The sequence below is a fragment of the Malania oleifera genome, chromosome 3, assembly GCF_029873635.1.
Source record: "Malania oleifera isolate guangnan ecotype guangnan chromosome 3, ASM2987363v1, whole genome shotgun sequence".
NCBI classification, from domain to species: domain Eukaryota; kingdom Viridiplantae; phylum Streptophyta; class Magnoliopsida; order Santalales; family Ximeniaceae; genus Malania; species Malania oleifera.
In genome coordinates, this window is record NC_080419.1 from 10,008,020 (window position 1) to 10,034,541 (window position 26,522).

General features: G+C 36.7%; 2 protein-coding genes across 2 annotated transcripts in view; one reads left to right on the top strand and one right to left on the bottom strand.

The window, feature by feature from the left end:
• Positions 1 to 1,644: 1,644 nt before the first annotated feature.
• LOC131152034 (sulfate transporter 3.1-like) lies at positions 1,645 to 8,344 on the top strand. The gene is made up of 12 exons (XM_058103617.1): positions 1,645 to 2,402; positions 2,499 to 2,706; positions 3,263 to 3,434; positions 3,810 to 3,875; positions 4,490 to 4,603; positions 5,074 to 5,190; positions 6,508 to 6,634; positions 6,757 to 7,043; positions 7,152 to 7,342; positions 7,471 to 7,556; positions 7,708 to 7,784; positions 7,877 to 8,344. The coding sequence occupies exons 1-12, from the start codon at positions 2,081 to 2,083 to the stop codon at positions 8,066 to 8,068; spliced, it is 1,959 nt and encodes a 652-aa protein (XP_057959600.1). The 5' UTR covers positions 1,645 to 2,080; the 3' UTR covers positions 8,069 to 8,344.
• Positions 8,345 to 8,493: 149 nt separating this feature from the next.
• The window catches only part of LOC131152432 (uncharacterized), a 36,782-nt gene continuing 18,753 nt past the window's right edge, over positions 8,494 to 26,522 (bottom strand). The window contains exons 7-8 of the mRNA XM_058104308.1: positions 9,332 to 9,465; positions 8,494 to 9,038 (exon numbers count right to left, since the gene is read on the bottom strand). Of these exons, the coding sequence (XP_057960291.1) occupies positions 8,963 to 9,038; positions 9,332 to 9,465 (210 nt within the window). The 3' untranslated portion in view covers positions 8,494 to 8,962. The remainder of the gene's footprint in view (positions 9,039 to 9,331; positions 9,466 to 26,522) is intronic.

Consider the following 26,522-nt stretch of genomic DNA (forward strand, 5'->3'; position numbering starts at 1 on the left):
TGAGATCTACTCGGTCCCATATACCAAACAGAAGGTATATTGATTACTTACTTCCTACAGATGGAGGAGAGCCCGAATGCTATGACGAAGCATGTCAGGTGGCAGATATAAGCAAGTAGGAGCTTGCGATGAAGGATGAGATGAAGTCCCTCACCTCCAACAGAGCATGGAAGTTGCCCAAAGACCTTCACAACAAGTGGGTGTACAGAATCGAAGAGGAGGATGCCGACTCTAGAAGGTACAAGTCTCGGTTGGTAGTTAAAGGCTTTTAGCAGAAGGAAGGGATTGACTACACCGGCATCTTTACACTAGTTGTGAAGCTGACAACCATCAGATTAGTCCGCAGAAATCGAGCAGACAGGAAGGAGGCGACTATAGAGAAGCTGAAGTAGTGTTCAACTTCAGTTGGTCTTCATGTCTGAAGACATATTTTGAGCACATCATTTATTCATAATACTGGTTGAGGAGACGTCTCTATCTTCAAGTGGGAGATTGTTAGAGCTGGAGCCAAAAGACAGCCAGGAGACACAGCTGGAGACACGTTGCAAGCTAGGAGTTGAGTCAGAAACACGGTGTATTTATCCACCATTAAACCTCTTCATTGTAACTTTCATTCATGATTAATTTTATCTTAATTGTGATTTAAATTCCAAGCCCTATAAATAGAGGGTTGTGGAAGATGTAAAATATAGTCCAGAGAAAGCACAGAGAAGCTCAGAGAGAGCAGAGAAGAAGAAGGGAGGAAGAGAGAGAGAGTGTGTGTGAGAGTTGTAATTTTTCAGCGATAGTGAATATTTGGTGTGTGCTCCGTGGACGTAGGTCGTTATTGACCGAACCACGTTAAAATCTTTGGTGTCACTTTGATTTGGATGCTCACAGGTTCCTAACAAGTGGTATAACATTGAAAGATAAATTAAAGAATTAATATATTCGCAGTTATAAAAGATTAGATTACGGAGGGATGACTCAATGGTATGGACACTTGCAATGTAGGTCACATAGTACACCACTGAGGAAAAGTGAGTTAGTTACTGTGGGAGACATTAGAAGAGGTAGATGTAGATCTAAAATAATTTTGGAGGGGATAGTGAGTTAGAATTTAATATCCATAAATCTGTCAAAAGAAATGATTCATGATCGCATAAATTAGCGAAAAATGATTCATATAACTGATCTCATCTAATGGAACTTAAGGCTTGATTTTGTTGTTGTTGTTGTTATATTTGTAAAAAGAAGAAAATAAAGTAAACATTCAATTTAAGTAATTATTTTTTATTTATTGTTGTTATAGACTTATGAAAAATTAATTCAAATTATCATTTACTTTAATAATTGCATAATTTTTACATAACTGATTATAATTAATCTATTATAATTAACCTATTTTGAAGAAAGAAACGTAACCTTACTAGTTTCCAATCACATTCGTTAAATGATGACGGCCATACCTTAGGGTACTCAAAATTTTATTACTCAATTGGGAGTGGGTGGATAGTGTGAGGGCGTGGAAATCCCACGTGTTGGTCAAGGGGTGGGTCCCAGTGTCCACTTGGCCCCTTGCAGATCCAACCCACCTCAGTTCACACACCTCCATCACCCACCATAATCCCTCTATTTATACTCCCACCTCCCTCACTGTCACCCCCCACAACCACCTCCTCCCCCTCCCCCCTAATTTTAATATATCCTCTCTCTTTCTCTCTCCACCGCCGCCGCCACCACCCTAAAGTTAGTAAATCTCTCTCTCTTCACCGCCTGTGTCTCGGCCACCACCCCAAACTTCGCAATACTACTACCTCTTACCACCGCCTAAACTACGTTCTCTCTCTCTCTCTCTCTCTCTCTCTCTTCATGGTCATCTAGCTAGCTCCCTGACCAGCAAATGAGCATATGACAGCAAACGTAGCCAACTTGCGAATTAAGACAATATAGTGCAGAAGAAAAAGACAGCTACTGCCACCTCCATTGCACCATCCATTCAAATACGTACGCAATTCAAGAACCCAACACAGCTAGCCAGCTAGCGGCTAGCTACGTTTCTTAACATAAGAAAATATTATCACTACAACTCGACCTTAAAATGGGCAACGCCGACGAATACCAATTTTGCCCTCACCGCGTGGCCGTTCCTCCGTCCAAGCCCTTCTTGAAGTCCCTAAAGTCGTCGCTGAAGGAGACCTTCTTCCCCGACGACCCCTTCCGGCAGTTCAAGAACCAGCCGCCGTGTCGCCGACTTCTGCTGGGCTTGCAGTACTTCGTGCCAATCCTGGAATGGGCTCCTCGCTACACCTTCGACTTCTTCAAGGCGGATCTCGTCGCCGGAATTACCATCGCCAGTCTGGCTGTTCCTCAGGGCATCAGCTACGCCAATTTGGCCAACTTGCCACCAATTATCGGCCTATGTGAGTGTCTCGCAAAAAGGTTTTTTCTTACTAACTAATACGCTGTGATTAATTATTTGTGTGAGTAGATAATTAATGTCTTGGTGGGTAGCGCAGATTCGAGTTTTGTTCCGCCATTGGTGTATGCGATGTTGGGGAGCTCGAGGGATTTGGCGGTGGGGACGGTGGCCGTGGCGTCGCTGCTGATAGCAGCTATGTTGGGGAAGGAGGTTAATCCTCACGAAAATACTAAGCTTTATGTTCAGTTAACTTTCACTGCTACATTCTTCGCTGGCCTCCTCCAAGCTGGTTTGGGTTTCTTTAGGTCTGTACATACTTTATATATTTCGCTTTCCTTCACAATTTTTCTGGCCATTTAGAATAGATGTGCTTCTTGGATTTTAATTCCGAAAGTATTCAGACACACGAGTCAGAGTGGATCCCACAGTCTCTAACACTCTCTCTGTGTCTGAGATACTCTGGGAATACAAAACCTGGAATCGAAACCCTATTAATTTAACCATACGTTTCCTTATTTTGAAAATAAAATAAATAAATAAATAAAACCAAGAAGGCCACTATATTAATTTAAATTACATATTTTATACTCTTGGTTTAAAATTTTAACTTGAGATGGCTAATGTTAAAGCTTTTAACTTTATATTGTGAGTGCGTGATGCAACGTTTCATAATTGCTTGGATCCTAATACTTGTACAAAAATAACGAGCTGCCACACTAAGACTGGCAATGAAGAAGAAGCTCCATTGGACTAATCAACATAAACATGAACTAAAATTTATATAATTCACAGTCAGACAATTATAATTTATGTAATAGTTAATAATTAATTAGTGTTGATGATGAGGAGTACTGCACGCAGGCTAGGCTTCATAGTGGACTTTTTGTCACATGCAACCATAGTGGGGTTCATGGCGGGAGCAGCCACGGTGGTGTGTCTACAGCAGCTAAAAGGGATATTGGGTTTGCTTCACTTCACCCACGAGACCGATGTTACTTCTGTCTTCCGCTCTGTATTCACCCAAACGCACCAGGTTTACTCGTATTTCATTCATCCCTCCTCCATTTTCAATTATCAATTATCTAATACATTTCCTTGTCTCCTCTAATCAATAATTATTTCAAGAAAAAAATCACGCTTAGAGTTATGAAAAGCATTTCAGGAAAGAACGTTACTTAAAAAATGTAATTTTTTTCAAAAGGCTTTCTGACAAGACACAAAATTCAATATAGACCCACATCAAATTTTGTGTCTTACTAGAATGCTTTTAAACGGGATCTTATATATTTTTTGTTAGGATGTTATGATCCCGAGAAAGCTAATACAAGCGGGTTGTTTATATCTTACATTTTAGTATTGCATTATATATTAATGCTACTGAGGATAAGATTGGTGGGATTAATTGCAGTGGAGGTGGGAAAGCGGATTGCTGGGCTGTGGTTTCCTTTTCTTCCTCTTCCTCATAAGATACTTCGTAAGTAGTACACCCAATTTAACCTTTCATCGTTTCATTTATTAATTGAAGATTATGGATTAAGCTAAAATAATTGGAAAAGAGATCAAAGGGCCAGCTATCAAGTTTTTCTTGATAAAAACAGCAATGATAATATACTAATTTCTTTGAAACATAATTGCGTTTCATCATCTTACACTTCACTCAACTTTTGCTTGACTTATTTTACCAACAATGAAAATTACACCTGCGGCAATAATTATTATAATTATGTATATTGTGTTTGATTAAGGTTCCTTAAAGGGAAAGGTTTCCTTTAAAATCTACCAGCAAAAACATCTTTAATTATGATAAGTTGGTGTTTCGGGAATTGGGGCTTCAGATTTTAAATTTTTACTTGCATGAATGATTTGGGTATAACTAAATAATACAATTTTATACTGTATTGTGTCTAGATTTATTATAAAAATTCAAATACGGAGTTCAAAATTAAAAATCTTTCAAATTAAGTGAAACATGTTGTAATATGCTTAGTCTCATTTGCAGTTTTAGTGACCAGGAATGGAATTAATATATATGTTGTGTGTTGTGAGGCATATGAATTAACTAATGATAATGATTAATTAATTAAGCAGAGCAAGAAAAAGGCAAGCTTCTTCTGGATAAACGCAATGGCTCCTCTTCTCTCTGTTATTTTGGGAAGCCTGCTCGTCTTCCTTACCCACGCTGAAAAACACGGCGTTCAAATTGTATGCTCTCTCTCTCTCTCTCTCTCTCTCTCTCTCTCTCTCTCCGAAAATATAATATATAAGATATGGGTCATAGCTAGTGGTATGGGAGGATGCATGAGCCAAGTTAAGGCCGTATGGCGTGTGCACCCTGCCAGTGCTGCCATAATTCATTACAATACCCTATCAAGCCTACCTTGCTCCTTCATTAGGAGTCAATACCAATTAATTGGCGCCTAAGAACTTTGGACACTCATTAATCCATCGAAATATTTAGTACATCTTTTTATCCCTTTTCACTTAAATACTAAGATATTATCTCAAATAGAAAGTCTTAATCTTCAAAGCTCAAACCTTAACATTTTAACCAAGGAAATCCTGAGTTTACGGCCCGAATCACACTTAGAGAAATTAACTTAATTTATTTTATATTAATTAATCATTAGATGTTCTGATTAATAGTATATGTGCATGCTAATTAAATATTACAGATAGGGCACTTGAAGAAAGGTTTGAATCCACCATCCTTGGCCGAATTAGAGTTTGGGTCACCGTATCTCACACTGGTTATTAAGATCGGCGTCATCACTGGTATCATCGCTCTCGCTGTAAGTCTTATGCATATATGTTTTTTAATGATTGAAACGTAGGATGGTCTAAATTTTTTGGACCCTTGTTTTCCTAGCAGAACTCATACCATACCTGCTATCAAATAATTATTAGTACTTTTATGGAGAATCAAAAACTTAAAAAAAAAAAAAACTCTTATGCTTACTCATTAATCGCACTTATCATTACACTGAACCTCATAGATAACATATTTCTAGTTCTCCTCGCCCTTCATCTTACCTTCAAATTTGAAGTTAAATATTTAGAGGAGCAAAAATCGAATATATATCATCCTTATCAAAACCTCATGTTCTAGTTTTTTAAAGAAATACAGTAAGGTCAGATTATTTTTTAGTTTTTTTTTTGTTTACAAAAGCTGAAAAATAATAGTAAGTTTCGATATTGTTGGATCACTTGGGAGAAATATTTTTATTTTTTTCTGTTCTAATTTTTTAAAATGTCATCCTTTTAATTTTTTAAATTTGTAGGGGAAAGTTGGAAAATATTTTTTACTCTGTTTAGATTTTTAATTACCTATATAAATTTTTAAAATTTAAAAATAAGGTGGTATTTTTATAATTATTTAAAATTTTAAAAAATAAAAATAAAAATTATTCTCCACAACCAAACAAACACTTTTGTTCCTAATAAAATATTAAAAAATTAGAAAATAAAGTTTATTTTTTGTAATTAGTTAAGAATCTTAAAATAAAAAAATAAAATAAAATAAAAAATTATTTTGACAACTAAACAAGTCCTAAATATTCTCCATTCTATCTTAAAATGTTTTTGAAATTGACACAGGAATAAATCTTACTCTTGTTCGTATTCGACACATCTTAATATGCAAACTTGGGATGTACAACTTTTCCAATTTATATGTAACTTTTTAAATCAAATAAAAAGTTGCATATTTCACCATTTTTATTTTTCTCATGTCTTAATCTACTCTCATCATTTCAATGCTGAAAAAATCAGTGTTGCACTTCCCAAACATTACATGCACTTACACAAAAAGTAATAGATAAGAGTAAGACCTATGTTATTCATTACAGCGATATGTCTATTACAGGTTCATGTGACAGTAAGGGATAGGAGGTTATACAACTATACAAGCCCTCCTGGTCGTCTCCTTGCTACTACATAGATAGACCCGTATTTTCATGGGCATATAATCCTTAACATATTTATAAATATTTCATGGGCATATATATTTATATTTACTTAATAAATAGATATGCAATAACTATAATGTCCAATTAAAGTCCAAACCCCAAATAAAAATTTTCTGGGCCGGATGGTGGGCTTACATGCAGGAAGGAATAGCAGTTGGAAGAAGCTTCGCCATGTTCAAGAACTACCACATTGATGGAAACAAAGAGATGATCGCTTTTGGAATGATGAACATTGCTGGCTCCTGCGCGTCTTGCTACTTGACCGCTGGTACCATACATCACATATATACATAAATTTGCATGCTTCTAAATCATCTCCACATATAATATATTATGATCATATTTAATTCTGATGGATCTTTATTAATTAATCATTAATTAATATTTCAGGCCCATTCTCGCGAACAGCGGTTAACTTCAATGCAGGATGCAAGACGGCAGTATCAAACATTGTAATGGCAACGGCAGTTATGATAACTCTGCTCTTCCTCACTCCACTCTTCCATTACACTCCCCTAGTGGTCCTCTCCTCCATAATCATCACTGCCATGGTTGGCCTCATCGACTACAATGCTGCCATCCATATCTGGAAAGTCGACAAGCTCGATTTCGTCATCTGCATTGGTTCGTACCTTGGCGTGGTCTTTGGCAGTGTTGAGGTCGGCCTAGTCATCGGTGTACGTATATATAAAAATGTCCTAGCTAGTCCTCGCTTACCTTCTGTTTTGCCTGCATTTCGTTAGTGAAGAAATGATCCATGTTTGTACAATTAATACATCCTGCAGGTTACCGTTTCATTGCTAAGAGTTTTACTATTTGTGGCGAGGCCAAGGACATTCGCTCTAGGCAATGTCCCAAACTCCATGACCTACAGAAGCATCGAGCAATACCCGGTGTCCAATCATGTTCCCGGGATTCTCATTCTTCGCGTAGATGCACCCATCTACTTTGCCAATGCAAGCTACTTGAGAGAGAGGTAAACACACATGTACATATATGCAGAAACATAGAACACCCAATTGCAAAAGCATTTAGGGTTGTCAAAATGATTCAATTATGCATAATCAACAGGATACTGCATACATAATCTTGTTTCTTTATTAGGATCTCAAGATGGATACAAGAGGAGGAAGAGAAAATAAAATCTTTGGGAAAAAGTAGCCTTCAGTATGTCATATTGGATATGGGTGGTACGTTCTTGATTATGTTTTGCAGTTTTATGTATGGAATTGCTCGTTACTTAAAACAAAAATACCGCCTGGGTATGAACGTACGATGCATGTGCATAAGTAAATACTCGCTTCAACAGTTAATTAAGGAAATTTAATGAACCAATTACAGCCGTTGGAAGCATCGACACAGGTGGGGTCAGCATGCTTGAAGAAGTCAACAAGAATGTTGAAAGAAAAGGTCTCAAGGTACAATTTTCTCCTTGCTCTAAACAATTAATCAGTGCTCAAAGTGATCTTGGAAGCATATTTTCATTGAGACATGGGTGCTGTTGATTTAGCTTGTTCTAGCAAACCCAGGAAGTGAGGTGACGAAGAAGCTAGACAAGTCAAACCTCATCGAAACCATTGGACAGGAATGGATGTTTTTGACGGTTGCAGAGGCCGTGGGAGCATGCAACTTCATGCTGCACACATCCGACAAGCCAAAGCCCACGGCCGTCGATCTGGGTGCACAAGATGGCAATGTATGACATCTTGGATGCGATGGATGTTATACATATGCCAAAGAATTTGAAAGGGCAGCGTGCATGGCATTGGTTGGGAAAAATTAAGCATATAAAGGAAAGGAAGCTTTCTGATGTAATTGTTAAATGCCATCTTAACTTTCCGAGTATTGAATTGTAATACTAATTGGCTAAGAGAAGCTGCTTCCACCCCACACCCTAATGTAATGTTTTCAGTGAGAATAGCTTTGGCACTTTGTCTTTTTTGCAATACAAATGGTAGTTCTCGTGCTTATGCATCAAGGATGATTCGGTAACTGAGCATCTGAGCATGAATTATTAGTGCGAGCGTGGAGGATCAGGCATTTATACACTGCAAAATAAAAAGCAATATAAAAAAAAAAAAAACACATAAAAACAACGGACAAAACACTACAGGCCATTTTCAGCCATTACCAGAAAAATATTTGTATTACCCAAACTACTTTCGAGTCGCAGCCACATCTATACAATCTACGCAATAAGCCTAATACTCAACTTGAATTTCACGATTCAAACTATTCAAGGGCCGAACCCATCCTTAACACCAGAATACACACAAACCATTAAGCTTAAATTACTAGTTTTACAGTGAAAAAAAAATCCAAAAATTTAATCACCCAAATAAGCTCACAAAACACTCGGAAGAGGTCAAAATTGAGTAATGCACATGGGGCAACTCGGAAATGCTTTCCTGTATGTGCTAATCACTTCCAAGCAGAAAATCAGGCAACAAACTGATGCAAAACACAAGCATACTGCATTCTTTCGGAACAAATGTCAGCCCTTCTGAGTGTGTCACCGACTTCCCCCACATGGATTTCTCACCAACGCAGAAAGGACTTCATGATTTGCGGATTTCTCACCAACGCGGAAAGGACTTCATGATTTGCGGGATGTTTGTTTAAATAACCGCGGAAGCACCTCATGGGCACTTGTGTCCAAAGCTTCTGGATCCCTGGAAAGAACAGGAGTAACATCAAGGGCTTAGTAGTATGAGATCTCAGAAAAATGCAAGCAAGTAAATGCTGCATGATAGGATATTATCGGACTGTGTACATTGTTTAAAAAAAATGCGATTATCAGTATGCCACTCCTCGTAGTGAAGTTTCTACATCTGTCAGATTATCTGTTTAACAAATTTCCTCTTTTCCTCTAGCCTCGCCCCCAAAGATTACAATTAAAATCAGTATGCCACTCCTCAACTATCCCCAAAAGAAACAAACAGAAAAAAGGAGAAAAGAGAGAAACCTGCATAGTGTTTGCCCCTTTTCAGATGAACTGGGAATGAACCACAGTTTTCGCAGGAAAGGTGACTCAAATTGAACAAAAAAGCCATCATTTTGTCCATGCCTCCATTTCCTTGATCCTTGACCTTTCCATACCTGCACATAGCTTGCAATCAACAAGAATTGTTCACAAAAGATTCCATTTCAAGATTGATAATGTCACCACTGCATCAAAACTCTTCGCATTATGACAAGTAATTATTTTTGCCAATATGTGAATCGTTTTAAAAGGGACCACACATATGGCTTGGATTAGAGTCACCAGAGACCAGCATAAGGTGGCCAAATCTGACACAGACAAGCCAACATGCCTAAATTGCCCAATGTAGAAGGATCAAGCTGAAAATTTGCTAATCAAATGTACTTTATGTGACCCATTTATTGAACAAGTTGGATCCAAATTAAACCTTCATATACAAACCCAAGCAATTGCCGTGTTTAATTTTCATGAGTACATTTTTTTTTCACTAATATAGCTTCAATTTTTAACAGTTTCTTCCCACACAGCCAATCCCAGTCCAACAAGAGGGTTGCATTGGGTAGCTGACAACCAGCATAGAACTTTGGCAGACCTCCAGAATATGAATTTACTGATTATTAGCTAGCACATCCCCTACAAGCAACTCATTGCAATTTCGCCATTTGAGAGTAGCAAAAAATAGGCAATGATAGATTAGTTTGTCACCTAGAAGAGGCGCCTTGTGCCAGCAGCCATATATCGTGTCAAATATGTGAAGATTCTCACATTATTCTCCATGTGGACAGGTAAATAAGCTAATTCATGCAGCTAGGGTCAGGTTAGCAACTCGAATGAGAGCTAATAGTTGGCACAATGATTAGAAGAAAAATTAACATAATCTATCTTTTGAACAAACTAAATGGGTGAAGGAAACATCTAGAGAAAGTTACAAGGATTAGAATGTCGGTCTACTAGAAAAGAAAAACATAAGAATGGAGTAGACACCACTGCATGCAAACCTAAAAAATGTAGTAGGTATTAAACAAGTAGACAAGGGCATAAAATTTTAAAAATTAAAAGTGCTTATGCTCCTCAAAAAGGTTTTGATGAAAATATTAAAATGCAATTCCTGGAAGATTTAGATAATATTATACAAGAGAGGAGGGGGAAAGAAAAATTTTATAGGAGTGGATTTAAATGATCACATAAAAAAGGATAACACAGGTTATACGAGGATATACAATGGGGATATAAAATTTAAAAAAAAAAAAAAAGGTCCGGTGATATGATTTTAGAGTTGGTTATCTCACATAATCTTTTTAAACATAATCATGTGCTTTAGAAAGAAAGAGAGACCACTGACAACCTTCGGGTAAATAGAATATAAGTTAGATTTTTTGACTTTAGAATATAAAAAATTCTAACAATAAGTCAAAATGATAAAAGAAGGCAACTGACAATAGAAAATAATGCAAACACAAATACCCAATGGACTTGTAAGGTTGAACCTATTAGGAATGTATGATTTGAGTTCTAGATGAATCACAAGTGTAGAGACCAGTAAAGACAGCAGGCGGTGAGATGAGGACATCCAAAAAGTAGTTAACCAGTGTTTTAAAAGGCGAAGTCTAACCCTGGCGAGTCAATGCATAAGCTTCAAGAAGTTGAGGCCTTTTGAGAATTTAGTTTTTTATTAAAAATATACAAAAATAATTTTAAAAAAAATACTAAATTTTTATTTAAATAATTAGTATAAAATTTATTATATAATTTTTAACCATAAATAGCTTAAAGTGGGGCAAAAATCAGAATTCCAGAGACTTTCTTGGTTAAAAATGACCATGTGCCTATATACACGCACACGCACACATATATACATAACAAACATACATACATATGCACATACACACATCGGACATGAGATTCCCCAATCCACATCTCTCGACCCTTTTGTTTCTCTTGACTCTCTTGTGTGTCAACATCTCTTCCCAAGTAGTTTGCTTCTCAGATCCCTCCTCTCTCTTTGTCAAATCAATCTCCAAATGCAATGGAGAGAGGTCTCATACAATGCAAGATAGATCTTCGAACAGTCGTCACTCAATGAGAGAGAGGTTGCTGAGACGAGAGAGGAAAGTGTAAGATTTCGAGAAGATTTGAAATAGTTCAAGTGCTGAGCATTCAAATCAGGTCCTTGACATGGAGAGAGGTCGGCCAAGAAGATGAAATTGCCAGAATATTAAGATTTAATATTTGGAGCTGAGTGACCATCTGATACCTTGAAGGTCGTGAGGGAGGAGCATTCGTCAATGGACGCTTTGTTCTTTGAAGAGTTTAAACGAACGAATGAGCAAGAACCCTAACCTTTTCCTTTGTAAACAGTCTATAATGTGTACGATTCTCTGGTGAAGGTGTAAAAGTGCATGCCCAGCATGAGAATTTGTATGCCTTCCGGGATATTTGACTCTGCAATTGCACCTTGGTGCATTTTGGGTGGAAAAAGCATTGAGGCACACCCCAATAACGCCTTTTAACACACTAGTTAAAACAAAAAATAATGTGGTTTAGAACATGGTAATAATGTAGAAATAGGAAAAATTTTGACACGGGGGAAGGAGGCTGATGCTAGTCAAAACTCAGAGGCTCTATTATCTGGCAAGGACGGATCAGTCATGTTAAGAGAATTCAGGGAATAGGTGAAGTCCGGATTTTAACAAAAAGTCACTCCACATCAATGCATGATGACCTTGCTGGAAAGTCCTATAGCAAAATCCACAATTCCAATTTCTTTTCCAAGTCCTAGCTTTGGCGACAAGAGATTTTGCAAATAATCTTTTGGAAGCTCGATGATGAACATGGCAAATTTTGAAGGTAACTCTCCCATTCTTGCGTCATTTCATTCAAACCTTTGAATCACCAAAATGACATAGGGAGTTAGATCAAAGGGGAATCTTAACACTTTTGACCCTTTAGGGGATTAGAGGAAACCATGATGCCCAAGAACAACTTGATGATTTTGGATCTCAGTATGGTGATTTCTAATGAAGATAAGGTTAGGCTTAGAAAGGAAGGTATAAGAGAGTGGAAAAAGACAAACGTTGGGGAGAGAATCGGTTAGATTAGTTCCTTCAGTCAATTATGATAAAGGGGGTAGATTTTCTGAGATAATAGTGAGATCGTGATTTTAAAAAGGTAACAGTCTGCATAACAGTAACAGCCGTGTAATGTTTGCAACCATTGCAGATGTTTCATAATAGGTAACAAGCATTGTGTTCACAAATTCAGTTTTTGCATTAGCAAACTTGTTAAAAACATGTAGATTCACATGTTTTAACCCCAAAATCTTACATACTGATGCTTTCACTAATATTTAGCAAATTTTAATCAATTTATATATAACACAAAATACAAGAATTGAATGTCATCCTAGTTTAGTTGCTATTAGCAAGAAAAAGCATGCACTTACCTTTCAATACTTTACTGATTATAAGTTTAGACTAATAAATCATAAATATAAATATAAAATATATAATGCCATCTTTTGTAATTTGTCTTTTATGGAATGTTTGTCATCCAAATATATACATATATATAGAATGCTCATACATTAAACAAGAAAAAAAATGCATAGCAATAGAATGTATTAGTATCCACACTTTTTATTCCTTATCACTATCCTTATCTGAGACAACCTCCCATTTTTTTCTCCCCCTGAATATTATTCACACTTTTCTCCATATCAACCATAGAACAACTTTGAGACTCCTGGACATAAAAATTCCCATCATCTATTTTTTAATATTTGCCTCCCTGCAAGTTTGAATCCATAGAATTGTTTACAAGCAGATTTTTCTTATCTTTCCCCTCCTTCCTTCCTGATTGATTCTTGTAAACCTTCGTAGCCACGGCCGACTTACATTCATTTCCATTCTATAAATTCCCAAAAGAACTTACCTCTTGACCCAAACCATTAATAAAATTCTCCTCAATCTGCCCTGCAACTGATTGAATTTCCTGCTCCACCCAAGGGATTCCCCCTTAGCATCTTCAGCGAAATTCTCCCTTCTCACAACAACCACCCCACTGTCCTCACATTTATCTCTTAAATCTTCTTGAGTTCCTATACTACATAAACTGCCCCTAAAAGAAACCCCTTGGCCTTCATTATAATGCTGATCTCCCTCCTGGGCTTTAGAAACATCATTTAAAATATGGGCCAGGTTATTAGAATGACCCATTTTAGAAAAGGAAAAGCCCTCCTTTTTCTCCAAAGAACTACTGAAGTCCACCTCTTCAAAGCAGTAGGCCTGGTCGTTAGAGAGGCCATGGGCACGGTCATTAGAGTGGCCCATCTTAGAAAAGGAAGAGCCCTCCTTTTTTGTCAAAAAACTGTTGATGTCCATCTCTTTAAAACAATGGGCCTGTTCAAAGGCTTGATCCATCTTTGAAAGTAAAGGACCTCCTCCCTTCTCAAATAATTGGCCCAAATCTAAAACAAACAAGAAGCTCGCTGGCCCAATCTGCAATGTCTCACATCCCCAAGAGAAACCTTAGCCGCCTCACCCACTTCACAACTCCAACTGTTACCCTGGCCACCTTGACAATGGGAATCACCATCTCTGAATGAAAACTTATGACTTCCGAAGCAGATTCTATAGATTGCAGCTCAACTCCACAATCGTTGATCTTGCTGCAGATGTTTGACCATATTTGCAGCCTCCTGATGCAGACGCCTAGCCGCCTCACCAAATTCATTTTCAAAACTTCTAAATCCTACATCTTTAGATCCACTAGGAACAAAAACCTAATACCTCCTCTCTTTCCACCCCAACCCTAACTCCAGAAATATCCCCACCTTTGTCAGATGAATAACAACAAAACCAAGCCTTAGTCCCACTAAGTGGAGTCGGCTATATGAATCATTTTCCGCCAATTTATGCGATCATGGAACCTTTTCTTTTTGATAGATTCAAGGATATTAAATCCTTACTCACTATCTCCTCCCAAGTTATTTTAAGTCTACCCCTACAACTTCTACTGCCCCCCACGGTAACTAAGTCACTCTTCCTCACAGGTGCACTATGTTGCCTACGTTGCAAGTGTTCATACCATTTGAGTCGTCCCTCCCTTATCTTATTTTCTATAGGAGCTACACCGAACTTACCACGAATATTCATTCCTTAATTTATCTTTCAATGTTATACCACTCATCCATCTAAACATTCTCATCTCACAACTTTTACTTTTTAGATATTATATTTCTTTGTCGCCCAACATTTCGATCCAAATAGCATAGCTGGTCTTATAGCTATCCTATAAAACTTCCCTTTTAATTTCAAGGGTATTCTACGATCACATAGCACACTTGAAGCACTTCTCCATTTTACCCAACCTGCTTTAACTCTATGCATTACATCATCTTCAATTTCTCCTTCAACTTGCATAATAAATCCAAGGTATTAAAATCTATAAGTGTTATTTATTTCATCATCATCAAGTTTAACTTTGTCTCTAATATTCCTCCTATCATTACTAAAATTGCATTTCATATATTTTGTCTTATTTCTACTTCTCCTAAAGTCTCTAAATTCCAAAACTTCTCTCCATAATTCTAACTCAGCCTCTACTCTATCCCTAATTTCATCAATTAATACAATATCATCTGCAAACAACATACACCATGGAACCTCCTTTTGAATACTCTTAGTCAATTGGTCCAACACAAAAGCAAAAAGATAAGGACTCAAAGGAGATCCTTGATGTACACCTATGGTGATTAGGAATTCTCTAGTTTCTCCATCTATAGTCCTTACACTAGTCATTAATTCATTGTACATATCCTTAGTGACATCGGTATACCTACTACACACACCTTTTTTTTCTAAAACCTACCATAGAACTTCCCCAAGTATCCTATCATATGCTTTCTCAAGCTCAATAAATATCATATGCAAGTCCCTCTTCTTTTCCCTAAACTTTGTCAGATGAATCTTCAACCAATATTGTATGCTGCCCCAACGCATTGTACAAAATCCTCTTCCCATCCGATCAAGAATAGACAACCCATCAGAAAACCATTTTGAGGCATCTAAAGAAAACCTCACCCACCTATTGCAATTTTAATTATGTTCGAGCACAAACATACAGCTTCACCCCCTCTTCATCTAACCTCAACTTGAAGGTCTTTCCTTCAATCTGAATCGAATGCCTATGTAAACCTACTGTCATTTTCTGAAAATTCCATAGTGCAATACAAAGTGAAAAAGAAAGTTGCCTTATCCTCCATCTCTTGTTCTTTTTTAATCTTTAATCCTTAATGGAGTTTTTCCATAGTGCAATATTGGTTGCAGCCATCATAGGCATTACACAATGAGAGACCCATACCACATCTAAAATTTTAATTTTTGCATTAGCAAATTTGTTAAAAACATGCAGGGCCCATTTAGTTGTGGAAAACATTTTTCATTTTCCATTTTTTAGGTTTCCAAAAGGACAGCCCGGTGCACAAAGCTCCTGCGTATGCGGGGTCTGGGGAAGGGGCGGACCACAATGGGTCTATAGTACGCAGCCTTACCTTATATTTTTGCAAGAGGCTGTTTCCACGCCTCAAATTCGTGACCTCTTTGTCACACGGCGACAACCTTACCGTGCCTAAACTCCTCTTCTTTAGTTTTCCAAAGAATAATAAAATTTTGACTTATTTTTATTTTTTCAAGATTCATATTTAAAAGGTTAAAAATAAAACGTTTGTTTAAATGTGAAAAATAAATCTGTACATTTTATTTCTAGATTTCAAAATAATTACAGAAAAGATAACTTGTTTTTCAATTTTCCAAAAATTATATAATGTAATATTTGAAATCATTGATTCTAGGGCTTGAATTGGATTTGAGTGGATTTGGGGGGAAAAAAAAACTCAATACATTATCCATAAAAATCAAAGTCCAAGATCTAAATACTATGCTCCCATCAACCCATATGTAAAGTACGAGTTAGAAATCCAGAAAATATTAAAAATATGTTTTCCAATTTTTCTACATAAATTTAAAAAATTGGAAAACAAGGTGGAAAACAAATTAGAAATGGAAAATAAAACTATTTCCACAAGAAAATAGTGTCAAAACAATTAATTGTTGTTCATTTAGTTAACTCTTTTTTATAATATTTTGAATGGCCAAAGACACTAACCTCCCCTAAGGTTTGGCAAAAAGACACTGACCTCTCCTAAGATTTCAAAAATTCTAAGGACCTCTCCCGAGGTTTCGAGAATTTTAGGGACCTCTCCTAAAGTTTGTCAAAAAGAAACAAACCACCACTTGTATTTTACAAAAAGATAAGTCTTTTAAGTGGTATAAGTGTCTCAAAAATCAAATGTTAGGTAAGGTCTGTGTCATTTAAGTGTCTTAAAAATCAAATGTCAAGGAAGGTTTGTTGCATTTTTGAAACCTTTAGGGGAAATCAATGAGATTTTTGAAACCTCAAGGGAGGTCCCTATCTTTTTGCCAAACCTCAGGAGAGGTTAGTGTCTTATGTCCTATTTTAAATAATTAAAATAAAAATGGAAAGTATTTTCCAACAACTAAACGGGCCCATAGATTCACATGTTTTGATCCAAAGAATCCCATATCTTAATATTTCAAATGATTCATAGTAATTCTATCCAATCCACATATAAAATACGACAAGTATTGAATGTTACATGGGTCTCTTTAGCGACTATTGGCAATAAAAACCATACACTTACTATTAATAATCACAATGAAAGAATAAGATGAAAGACAACCTCTAATCAAACGATGCCACTTAGCCCCAAAAATCCTTCCTCTTAAACACGATATCCAAAATAATCCAACTCATCCTATCATAGGTCTTCTAAAAATCCAAGTTAAAAACTAAACCCTTCTTTCTTATTCCTCCTAACATCATCCACTATCTCATTAGCCACAAGAACATAATCCAAAATATATTCACCACCCACAAAAGCAGCCTGAGAACCAGAAATGGTTTCCCACATCACCACCTTAATCCTCTCCACCAAGACCTTAGTAATGATCTCATAAAAACTCATAATCAAACTACTAGAACAAAGTCACTAACCTCAACGGAGTTCACTTTTTCTTCAGGACTAAAGCGATAAGGTTCAATTCAAACTTTCGAGAAACACCCCACTAGCATGAAAATCATGACACATCTTTATCAAATCACCTTTAAATACCTCACAAAAATTCTTGTTTATAAAAAAAAAAAAAAAAATTAAATCATGTTAAAACCATCTGGCCCAAAAAGATTTCTTCCTATCCATGTGTTAGGATTCCAAATCAATTGGGATTTTTAATTAATGTGTTACGATTCCCAAATCAATTGTAATTTCTATTTAATGTTATGATTCCCAAATCAATGGGAAATTCTAATTAATGTGTTATGTTTCCCAAATCAATTAAGATTCTATTTAATGTTAGGGTTCTATTTAACGTTGGAATTTTTATTTAATTTGTTAGGATTCCCAATCAATTAGGATTGAGTCCATTAAGGACTTAGATTGGGATATTTAATATTTTACATTCCTATCAAGAGTTGGGTTCCCTACCCTATATATATGTAAACCTATGGAGCTTTTTCATTCAAGCAATAACATGATATATAGCCTTTGGCTAATTTTGGAGGCAAATCCCCTCAAAGTGATCAACCCTATTTTCCTTTCTTTCGATTTCCCCAATTTCTCTACAATAAAACCCTAGGATCTCATCATTTGGCCTCAAAATCAACATTCTCATGGATGTCGTTAACCAATCGACAAAAGCAAGATCTTGGAATTCTTGATCTTCACTCATATGCAATGGCCTCAAAAAATTCAGCAAAGTTCCAAATGGAAGCTAGGCTAATGGTTGAACTTAGCACTACGTTTAAGCCTCAATTTGAAGAGATTCAAGCATCGCTCTCTAAACTACTCACTACATCTTCCCATAAAGAGGGAGAAGATGATGGCTCTATGTCAGCTACTCATAGGTAGTCGAACATGCAGGAAGGAGGTTACCAAGGAGAGCGTGATCATGGTCCTCCCCGTATGAAGGTGGAATTTCCTTGGTGGGACACTGATAACCCTATCGGTTGGGTTTCTAAGGCTGAAAAATACTTTTGCTTTCACCGCTCTCTAGAAACATCTAAAGTTGGGATTGCAGCTATTAGTCTAAATGTCAATGCTATTCAATGGTATGACTAGTTTGAAGTTCATTATGGAATGCCTTCATGGGCAGAATTTGTTTCTAGGTTACCTGTCTGATTTGGGCCCACTAGATAAGAGAATATTGATGGAGAGCTTGCCAAAATAAGCCAATCTAGCACTGTTTTGGAGTACCAGACATGATTTGAGCAACTATTAAACAAGACTAAAGATTTGAATGAAAGCCAACTCGTCGTTACTTTTATTGAAGGTCTCCTGCCTAACATTCGGTGAGAAGTCAAAGTGCATCAGCCACAAACTATGACCACAACAATTTCCTTTGCACAATTAGAAGGGTTAGGAGAAGAACCAAATCACTCCAGCAAAATCATTAGCAAATAGAATGTCAGCTCTATAACACTGCCTGCTCCTTGCAATTCTCTTGCCAAGCGATTGACTCAGGAAGAACTTAAAAAATGAATGACAAAGGGTTTGTGCAGGCATTGTGATGAGAAGTGGCATAGAAGGCACCGTTGCAAAAAGGGACGACTCTTGATGATTGAACCAGTGGAGGAGACAGAAGAGGTTGAAGACGACTCCTTTGGTTTGAATCAAGAAGGTATGGAACTTGACGATAATGATGAATTCATCACTTCTTCAATCCATGCTTTAGCTGGGTATGTTGATCCTCAAACTATGAAAATTAATGGCTTCCTAAAAGCCAACATGTTAATATGTTAATTGATACAAGTAACACTAATAATTTTGGCCACTAAAATTGCTAAATGGCTAGCATATCTTGTGGAGCAATTTGAAAAGTTTGACGTGAAGGTTGCAAATGAAAGGACCTTGACATGTCGGAACAATTGTCTGAGTGTTAAACTTACTATGCAAAATCATGGGTTGTATTGAATGTCAAAAGAGTGACTCTTAAAGGCAAATGTTGTGGTAATGTCACTATAGTTTCAAGCCATCGTATGAAGAAACTCCTAAAAAAAGGAGAGACATGGCTGCCTGGTACAACTTTGAGCACCAAAGGAGTTACAACATCAACCTAGCCAAGATGAAGGGCTAGAATCTCTTATTTCAAAAATTTTTGATCTATTTGTGGAGCCACAGGGATTGCCACCTCAACAAACACATAATCATTGCATTTCTCTATTGCTTAGTGACCCTACTAATGTCCGTCCTTATCGCTATGCTTATTTTCAAAAAGCATAAGTAGAAAAGATGAAAGAAATGCTAGATGTTGGCATAATTCTACCAACTATCAGTCCATATCCTTCTCCTGTCTTATTGGTGAAGAAGGATGGCTCTAGGCAAAATGTCTGTTGATTATCAAGCATTAAATAAGAATACTCTGAAGGATAAATATCCTATCCCTATTGGGGATGAACCATTAGATGAGTTGGGAGGTGCCCAGCAATTCACCAAACTCAACTTGAGATCAAGCTATCACCAGACTTGGGTACATGAGGATAACATTCAAAAGACTGTGTTTAGAACTCAAGATGGCCATTACGAGTTCTCGGTTATGCCTTTTGGGTTAACTAATGCGCCCATGACCTTCCAAAATCTCATGAATGAAATTTTTTGACCTTACCTATGTAAGTTTGTTCCCATATTTTTTTGATGATATCCCGATATATAGCACACCTATTGAAGATCATTTATGCCATTTGCGAATTGTTCTCGCCATTCTTTTTTAGCATCATTTGTTTGTCAAAAAATCTAAATGCAACTTTGTTCCACCCCATGTGGAACACCTTGGGTATATTGTTTCCCAAGAAGGTCTTTGAATTGACCCTTCTAGAGTACAAGTGATGACAGACTAGCCTACTACACAGACAATCAAAATGCTACGAGGTCTTTTGGGGTTGACTGCTTACTATCACATGTTTGTCGAGGATTATGGAAAGATTAGTGCTCCACTAACCACTCTATTGAAAAAGGATGCATTCAAATGGAATAAGGAAGCTAAAGTAGCCTTTTTTCAAGCTTAAGCACACAATGTCCACCACACTAGTTCTTGCCTTGTCAAATTTCAACAAGGTGTTCATCATTGAGTCTGATGCATCAGGAGTGGGCATTGGTACAGTTCTTTAATGCAAGGCGAATGCCCCATTCCTTTTACCAACAAGGCTCTTTCTCCATCCCATATCAACATGTCCATTTATGAGAAAGAGATGCTAGCCATTGTGTATATAGTTACAAAGTGAAGACTGTATTTAATTGGTCGGCATTTTCAAATCTGAACTAATCACAAGAACCTGAAATATTGTTTGAAGCAACTGATCTCTTCCATGGAACAACAGAAGTGGGTCACTAAGTTGTTGGGCTATGATTACGAGATTATTTACAAGAAAGGGGTTGAGAATGTGATGGCAAATGCACTCTCATCACTTTGTGAACAAGTTGAACTTGTAGCTATTTCTATACTTGCATATAATAATCTTGAGAAAATTAGGAAGGAATGGAGGCAAATCCAAAGACAAGAGGTATTATCCAAAAGCTACAAAAGCCAACGTCAATTCCTCCCTACTTTTGGGACTCTTTAAACTTACCATATGAGAGGAAGATTTTATTAGTGTCCAATTCAACTCCTCAAAGAAAATGTTGTTGCAGCTCAAGCTCATATGAAACAGCAAGCTGATAAGCACCATAGTGAAGAGAATTCTCAATGAGAGATTGAATATTTCTCAGGCTACAGCCCTAAGACAGATATCTATAACTATTTGTTCTTCAATGTATTTGTCTCCTCGGTTCTATGAGCATTATAAGATCCTAGAATGTATAGGCCCCGTTGCTTACCGTCTTGACTTACCAATACGTTCTAGGACGCATCCAGTTGTTCACGTCTCTTGCCTTAAAAAGAAGTCAGGGGAGCAAGTTACCGTATAGTGCCACTTTCCTAATATTGCACCTACCAGTGAGGTTCAATGTGGCCACAAGCAATTCTAGATCGTCAACTGGTCAAACGTAGAAGTCGAGGCATCACAAAAGTTTTAGTTCATGGGTCTCACTTACCAATTGAAGATGCAACTTGGGAAACTTATCAATCCTTCGAGGAGAGATTCCCGGAGTTTATTGCTAGTCATCCTTGAGGACAAGACTAATTCGAAGGGGGCAGTAATAAAAGGATTCTCAAATCAATTGGAATTCATAATTAATGTCCTGCAATTCCCAAATCAATTGGGATTTCTAATTCTATTCAATGTTATAATTCCCAAATCAATTGGCATTTCTAATTCTATTCAATGTTATAATTCCCAAATCAATTGGCATTCTATTCAATGTTAGGATTCTATTTAATGTTGGGATTTTTATTTAATGTGTTAGGATTTCCAAATCAATTAGGATTAAGTCCATTAACGACTTGGATTGAGATATTTGACATTCCTAATAGGAGTTGGGTTCCTTACCCAATATATAAGTAAACTTTATGGGGCTTTTTCATTCAAGCAATGACAAAATTCATAGCCTTTACCTAATTTGGAGGTAGATCCCCTCAAAGTGAACAACCCTATTTTCTCTTTGTATTTTCCTTGCTTTCAATTCCCCTAATCTCTTTACTTTTCATTCAAGCAATGACAAAATTCATAGCCTTTAACTAATTTGGAGGTAGATCCCCTCAAAGTGATCAACCCTATTTTCTCTTTGTATTTTCCTTGCTTTCAATTCCCCCAATCTCTTTATGAGTAAACCCTAGGGGCTTATCACAATGCTAAACACCGCCCTCTCAACCTCATCCTCCTCAAAAAGGATCTTCGACCAAGTAAACTCACTAGAAATGGCACACCAATCCAACCCCTCAATCATAGGACGACTAGCATTATCCTCCTTAAAGAGTTTCTGAAAAATCTCATAATCTCCTCCACAATAAAATCCTTAACCACAAAACCCAACTCCATTTCCAATTCTTTAATCACATTCCTCTTTCTTCTACCATTAGCTATCCTATGAAAGAATCTAGCATTGCAATCTCCTTCCTTAGCTCGTTTGAACCTAACTTTTTGTCTGCAACTCATCTCAACCTTCATTAACAAAACCTAAGTCATTCTTAAGAGAAACTCTCTCATGAATCCAATCCTCTGAAACATTACCCAACTTTTTCACATGATCAATCCCCTCAATTTCTGTTAAAATATTAGACTTCCTAATACACACAGCAAAAACTACCCTATTCCATTTCTTTGATACTTTTAAAAATTTCAGCTTCATAAATCTAAAGCCCTCCCACCCCTTATTTGAACAATTACTCCAAGAATCCTACACAAAAGACAAAAAAGAATGCTAAGGAAACCACATGTCTTCAAAATGGAATGGAGTGGGACCCCATCTAATAGAAGATGAATCCAGTATAATGGGGAAATGGGCCAAAATTGGCTTGACATATACGTCCTATGATAAATTAGGAAATATCACCTCCCACTCACTAAAACATGCGAATATATCTAACCAGCTAACCACAAAACAATCACCCCCAACCGACCAAGTAAATATTGCATTGGCAAGAGAAAATCGCAAAGGCTACATTCCCTGATATATCTAATCAAAGCACTCCATACTAGAAGTCACACGAAAGCCTCCAAACTTTTCAACCAAAAACCAACCATTAAAATCCTCACCTATGACCCAATTAGAAGAACAAAAACTAGAAACATAGAAAAGATTTTACCCAAAACAAATATCTAAACCTGTAATTGTTAGGCCCATATACTGAAAAAAACTCATTGCTAGTCTTTACCAAAAACCTCCAAGCAAACACAGAGAGTAAAAGACCCAGAAAGAATGTCCACTCTAACAACACATCCAGTATCCCAAGCTACAACTGACATCTGCCACAATAGAGGAAGGAAGACACTCTCAATCCTTATATCAGCTGTCAAAAATTTTGTTTCCTGCAATAAAACTATGTCAGGAGAGACATGAACAATAATCTGCATCCTACGTTTGTTCACATCCCCAAGACCTCTTTCCAATTAAGAATCTTCATTTAGAAACTACACTACCCCCTTTTCTCCTGCCTTCATATCCCCATGATTAATAGATGATTTCAATTTTCGCAACTACAACAACAACAAAACCAAGCCTTAAAGTCCCACTAGGCGGGGTCAGCTATATGAATCATTTTCCACCAATTTATGCGATCATAGACCATTTCTTTTGGCAAATTCAGGGCTATTAAATCCTTATTCAGTATCTCATTCCAAGTTATTTTAGGTCTACCCCTACCCCATCTAGTACCACTCACAATAACTAACTCACTCTTCCTCACTAGCGCACTATGTAGCCTACGTTGCAAGTGTCCAAACCATCTGAGTCATCCCTCCCTTATCTTATCTTCTATAAGAGCACCTAAGTTATCGCGAATATGTTCATTCCTTAATTTATCTTTCAGTGTTATACCACTCATCCATCTAAGCATTCTCATCTCGGTAAACATTTTGGATATTTTGTTTTTTCATTGCCCAACATACTGATCCATATAGCATAGCTGGTCTTATAGTCGTCCTATAAAACTTCCCTTTTAATTTTAAGGGTATTCTACGATCACAAAGCACACTTGAAGTACTTCTCCATTTTACCCAATCTACTTTAACTCTACGCATCACATCATCTTCATTTCTCCTTCAGCTTGCATAATAGAGCTAAGGTATCGAAATCTACAAGTGCTATTTATTTCTTCATCATCAAGTTTAACTTTGTCTCCAATATTCCTCTGACCATTACTGAAATTACATTTCATATATTCTGTCTTATTTCTACTTATTCTAAAGCCTCTAGATTCCAAAGCTACTCTTCATAATTCTAACTTAGCCTCTACTCCACCCCTAATTTCATCAATCAATACAATATCATCTGTAAACAACATACACCATGGCACCTCATTTTGAATGTTCTTAGTCAGTTGGTCCATATCTAAAGCAAAAAGATAAGAGCTCAAAGTAGATCCTTGATGTACACCTATGGTGATTGGAAATTCTCTAGTTTCTCCATCTATAGTCCTTACACTAGTCATTACTCCATCATACATATCCTTAATGATATCAGTATACCTACTACATACACCTGTTTTTTTTAAAACCCACCATAGAACTTCTCTAGGTACCCTATCATATGTTTTCTCTAAGTCAATAAATATGATATGCAAGTCCCTCTTCTTTTCCCTAAATTTTTCCATTAATCTTCTTAAAATATATATAGCTTTTGTGGTAGATCTCCCAGGCATAAAACTAAATTGATTTTCTAAGACCTTCATTTCTAGCCTTAATCTTTGTTTAACTACCCTTTCCTACAGTTTCATCGTATGACTCATATCTCATAAGTTTAATTCCACAATAGTTTTTAAATTTTTGAATATCACCTTTATTTTTGTATATAGAATAATATCACCATTTTTGTTCAATAAGATACCAAAGTGGATAATTGACTCATTCCATACTAGAAATAATCGCGGGAAATCCTTTGATAACACGAATTCCTATTTCTCACTGATATCCCTCAAACTCTTGTTGATTTGTATTTCCATCTTACCTAGATCACAAGTTGTTCAAAAAGCAAACTTTTAAAGCGTTTTTCCTCCATTCATTTGGCATACTCTTAGTTTTTATAATTGTGTTAAACAAATTAGTTAACCATATAATTTTGTTATCACCTAAGCATTTCCAAACTTCAATTGGGATGTTATCCAGTCCTATACTTTTTCCATTTTTCATTTTTTTAGTGCAAACTTAACTTCATTAACTCTAATTTTGCGAATAAATCTCATATTTTTAGTCTTTTCCTCATTTGTCAATTCTAAGTTTAAGTCTTCTATTTGGTTTTCATTAAATAAATTACTAAAGTAACTTCGCCATCTATCTTTTATGTCTTCGTCCTTAACTAAGACAATACCATCCTCACTTTTTATACATTTTACATTTCCTAAGTCCTTACTCTTCCTTTCTCTAGCTTTATAGCAAGTTTAAATATATCTCTTTCTCCTTCTTTTGTTTCTAATCTATCATACAAACTATTAAATGATCTGTGTTTAGCCTCACTAACGGCCTTTTTTGCATCTTTTCTCGCCTCTTTATACTTTTCAAAGTTATCCATATTTCTACATAAGACTTAGGCGAGACCTTTACCCTTAACTCCTAACCAAACACATTGATTAATTTCAAACCCAAACTCTCAAGTAGTTCTTGAGGATCTCTCAGTTGTCTCTCTCACACACAGCACCCCTCCTATCCACAAATTCTCAATGCCTCTTCCAACACCAGAGTAATCTCAGAAATTCCAAGAAAATTTACAACCAGATAGAGAATACTTCTACTAAGAGTGTCAAGATGGAAATAATAAGTGGGTATAGGAGATGGCACGGAATGAGAGCTAGTTCTTCGTTTGAATACGAGGCCCATGTTGTATTTTTTTCATTCGTCAATGAACACCATCCTGAGAAAATGTGAGAGACCTGCATTGTCCACCATGATTTCCAGCCCCATCCACTTCATCTCCAAAATTCTCTTTTTCCAACTCAATATTATACCAATACTCCCTCTAACTTGAGGTATAGATATGTCTTCCACTTTTCTAAGCTGATCAATGAGCAATCCCTCACCCTCCTAAAAAATGTTCTCCAAATCTTCATCATCCATGTCCTTCTAGAATATCAGTGCATTAAGCCTGTACCGTGAGACCCAGAACTGATTGTAAGGCAGAAAGTTTTCACCAAAGCTAAAGGTCAGAATCCCCCGTCCAATATATCAACAATTTTTGTACTTGCCATGTCTCAATGAGAATCTAACTGATCTTTTCCTGTAATTCAATAACTGAACTAAACCCTTTGTCTGGAACAGTCAGAACCACCCCGAAGCTCTTCAAGGACGATCATCCTTACCTGCACTTCGATCTTCAAATTCTTGGAGATTTCCATCTTTGCAAATGAAGAGTAATGATGAAATCTGATGTTTCCTCGATAGTTGGCCCAAAAGTCTTCAATTGCCATCACCCATACTTCAACTATCATCTTCAAAAGCTTTTGAACTTGGATTA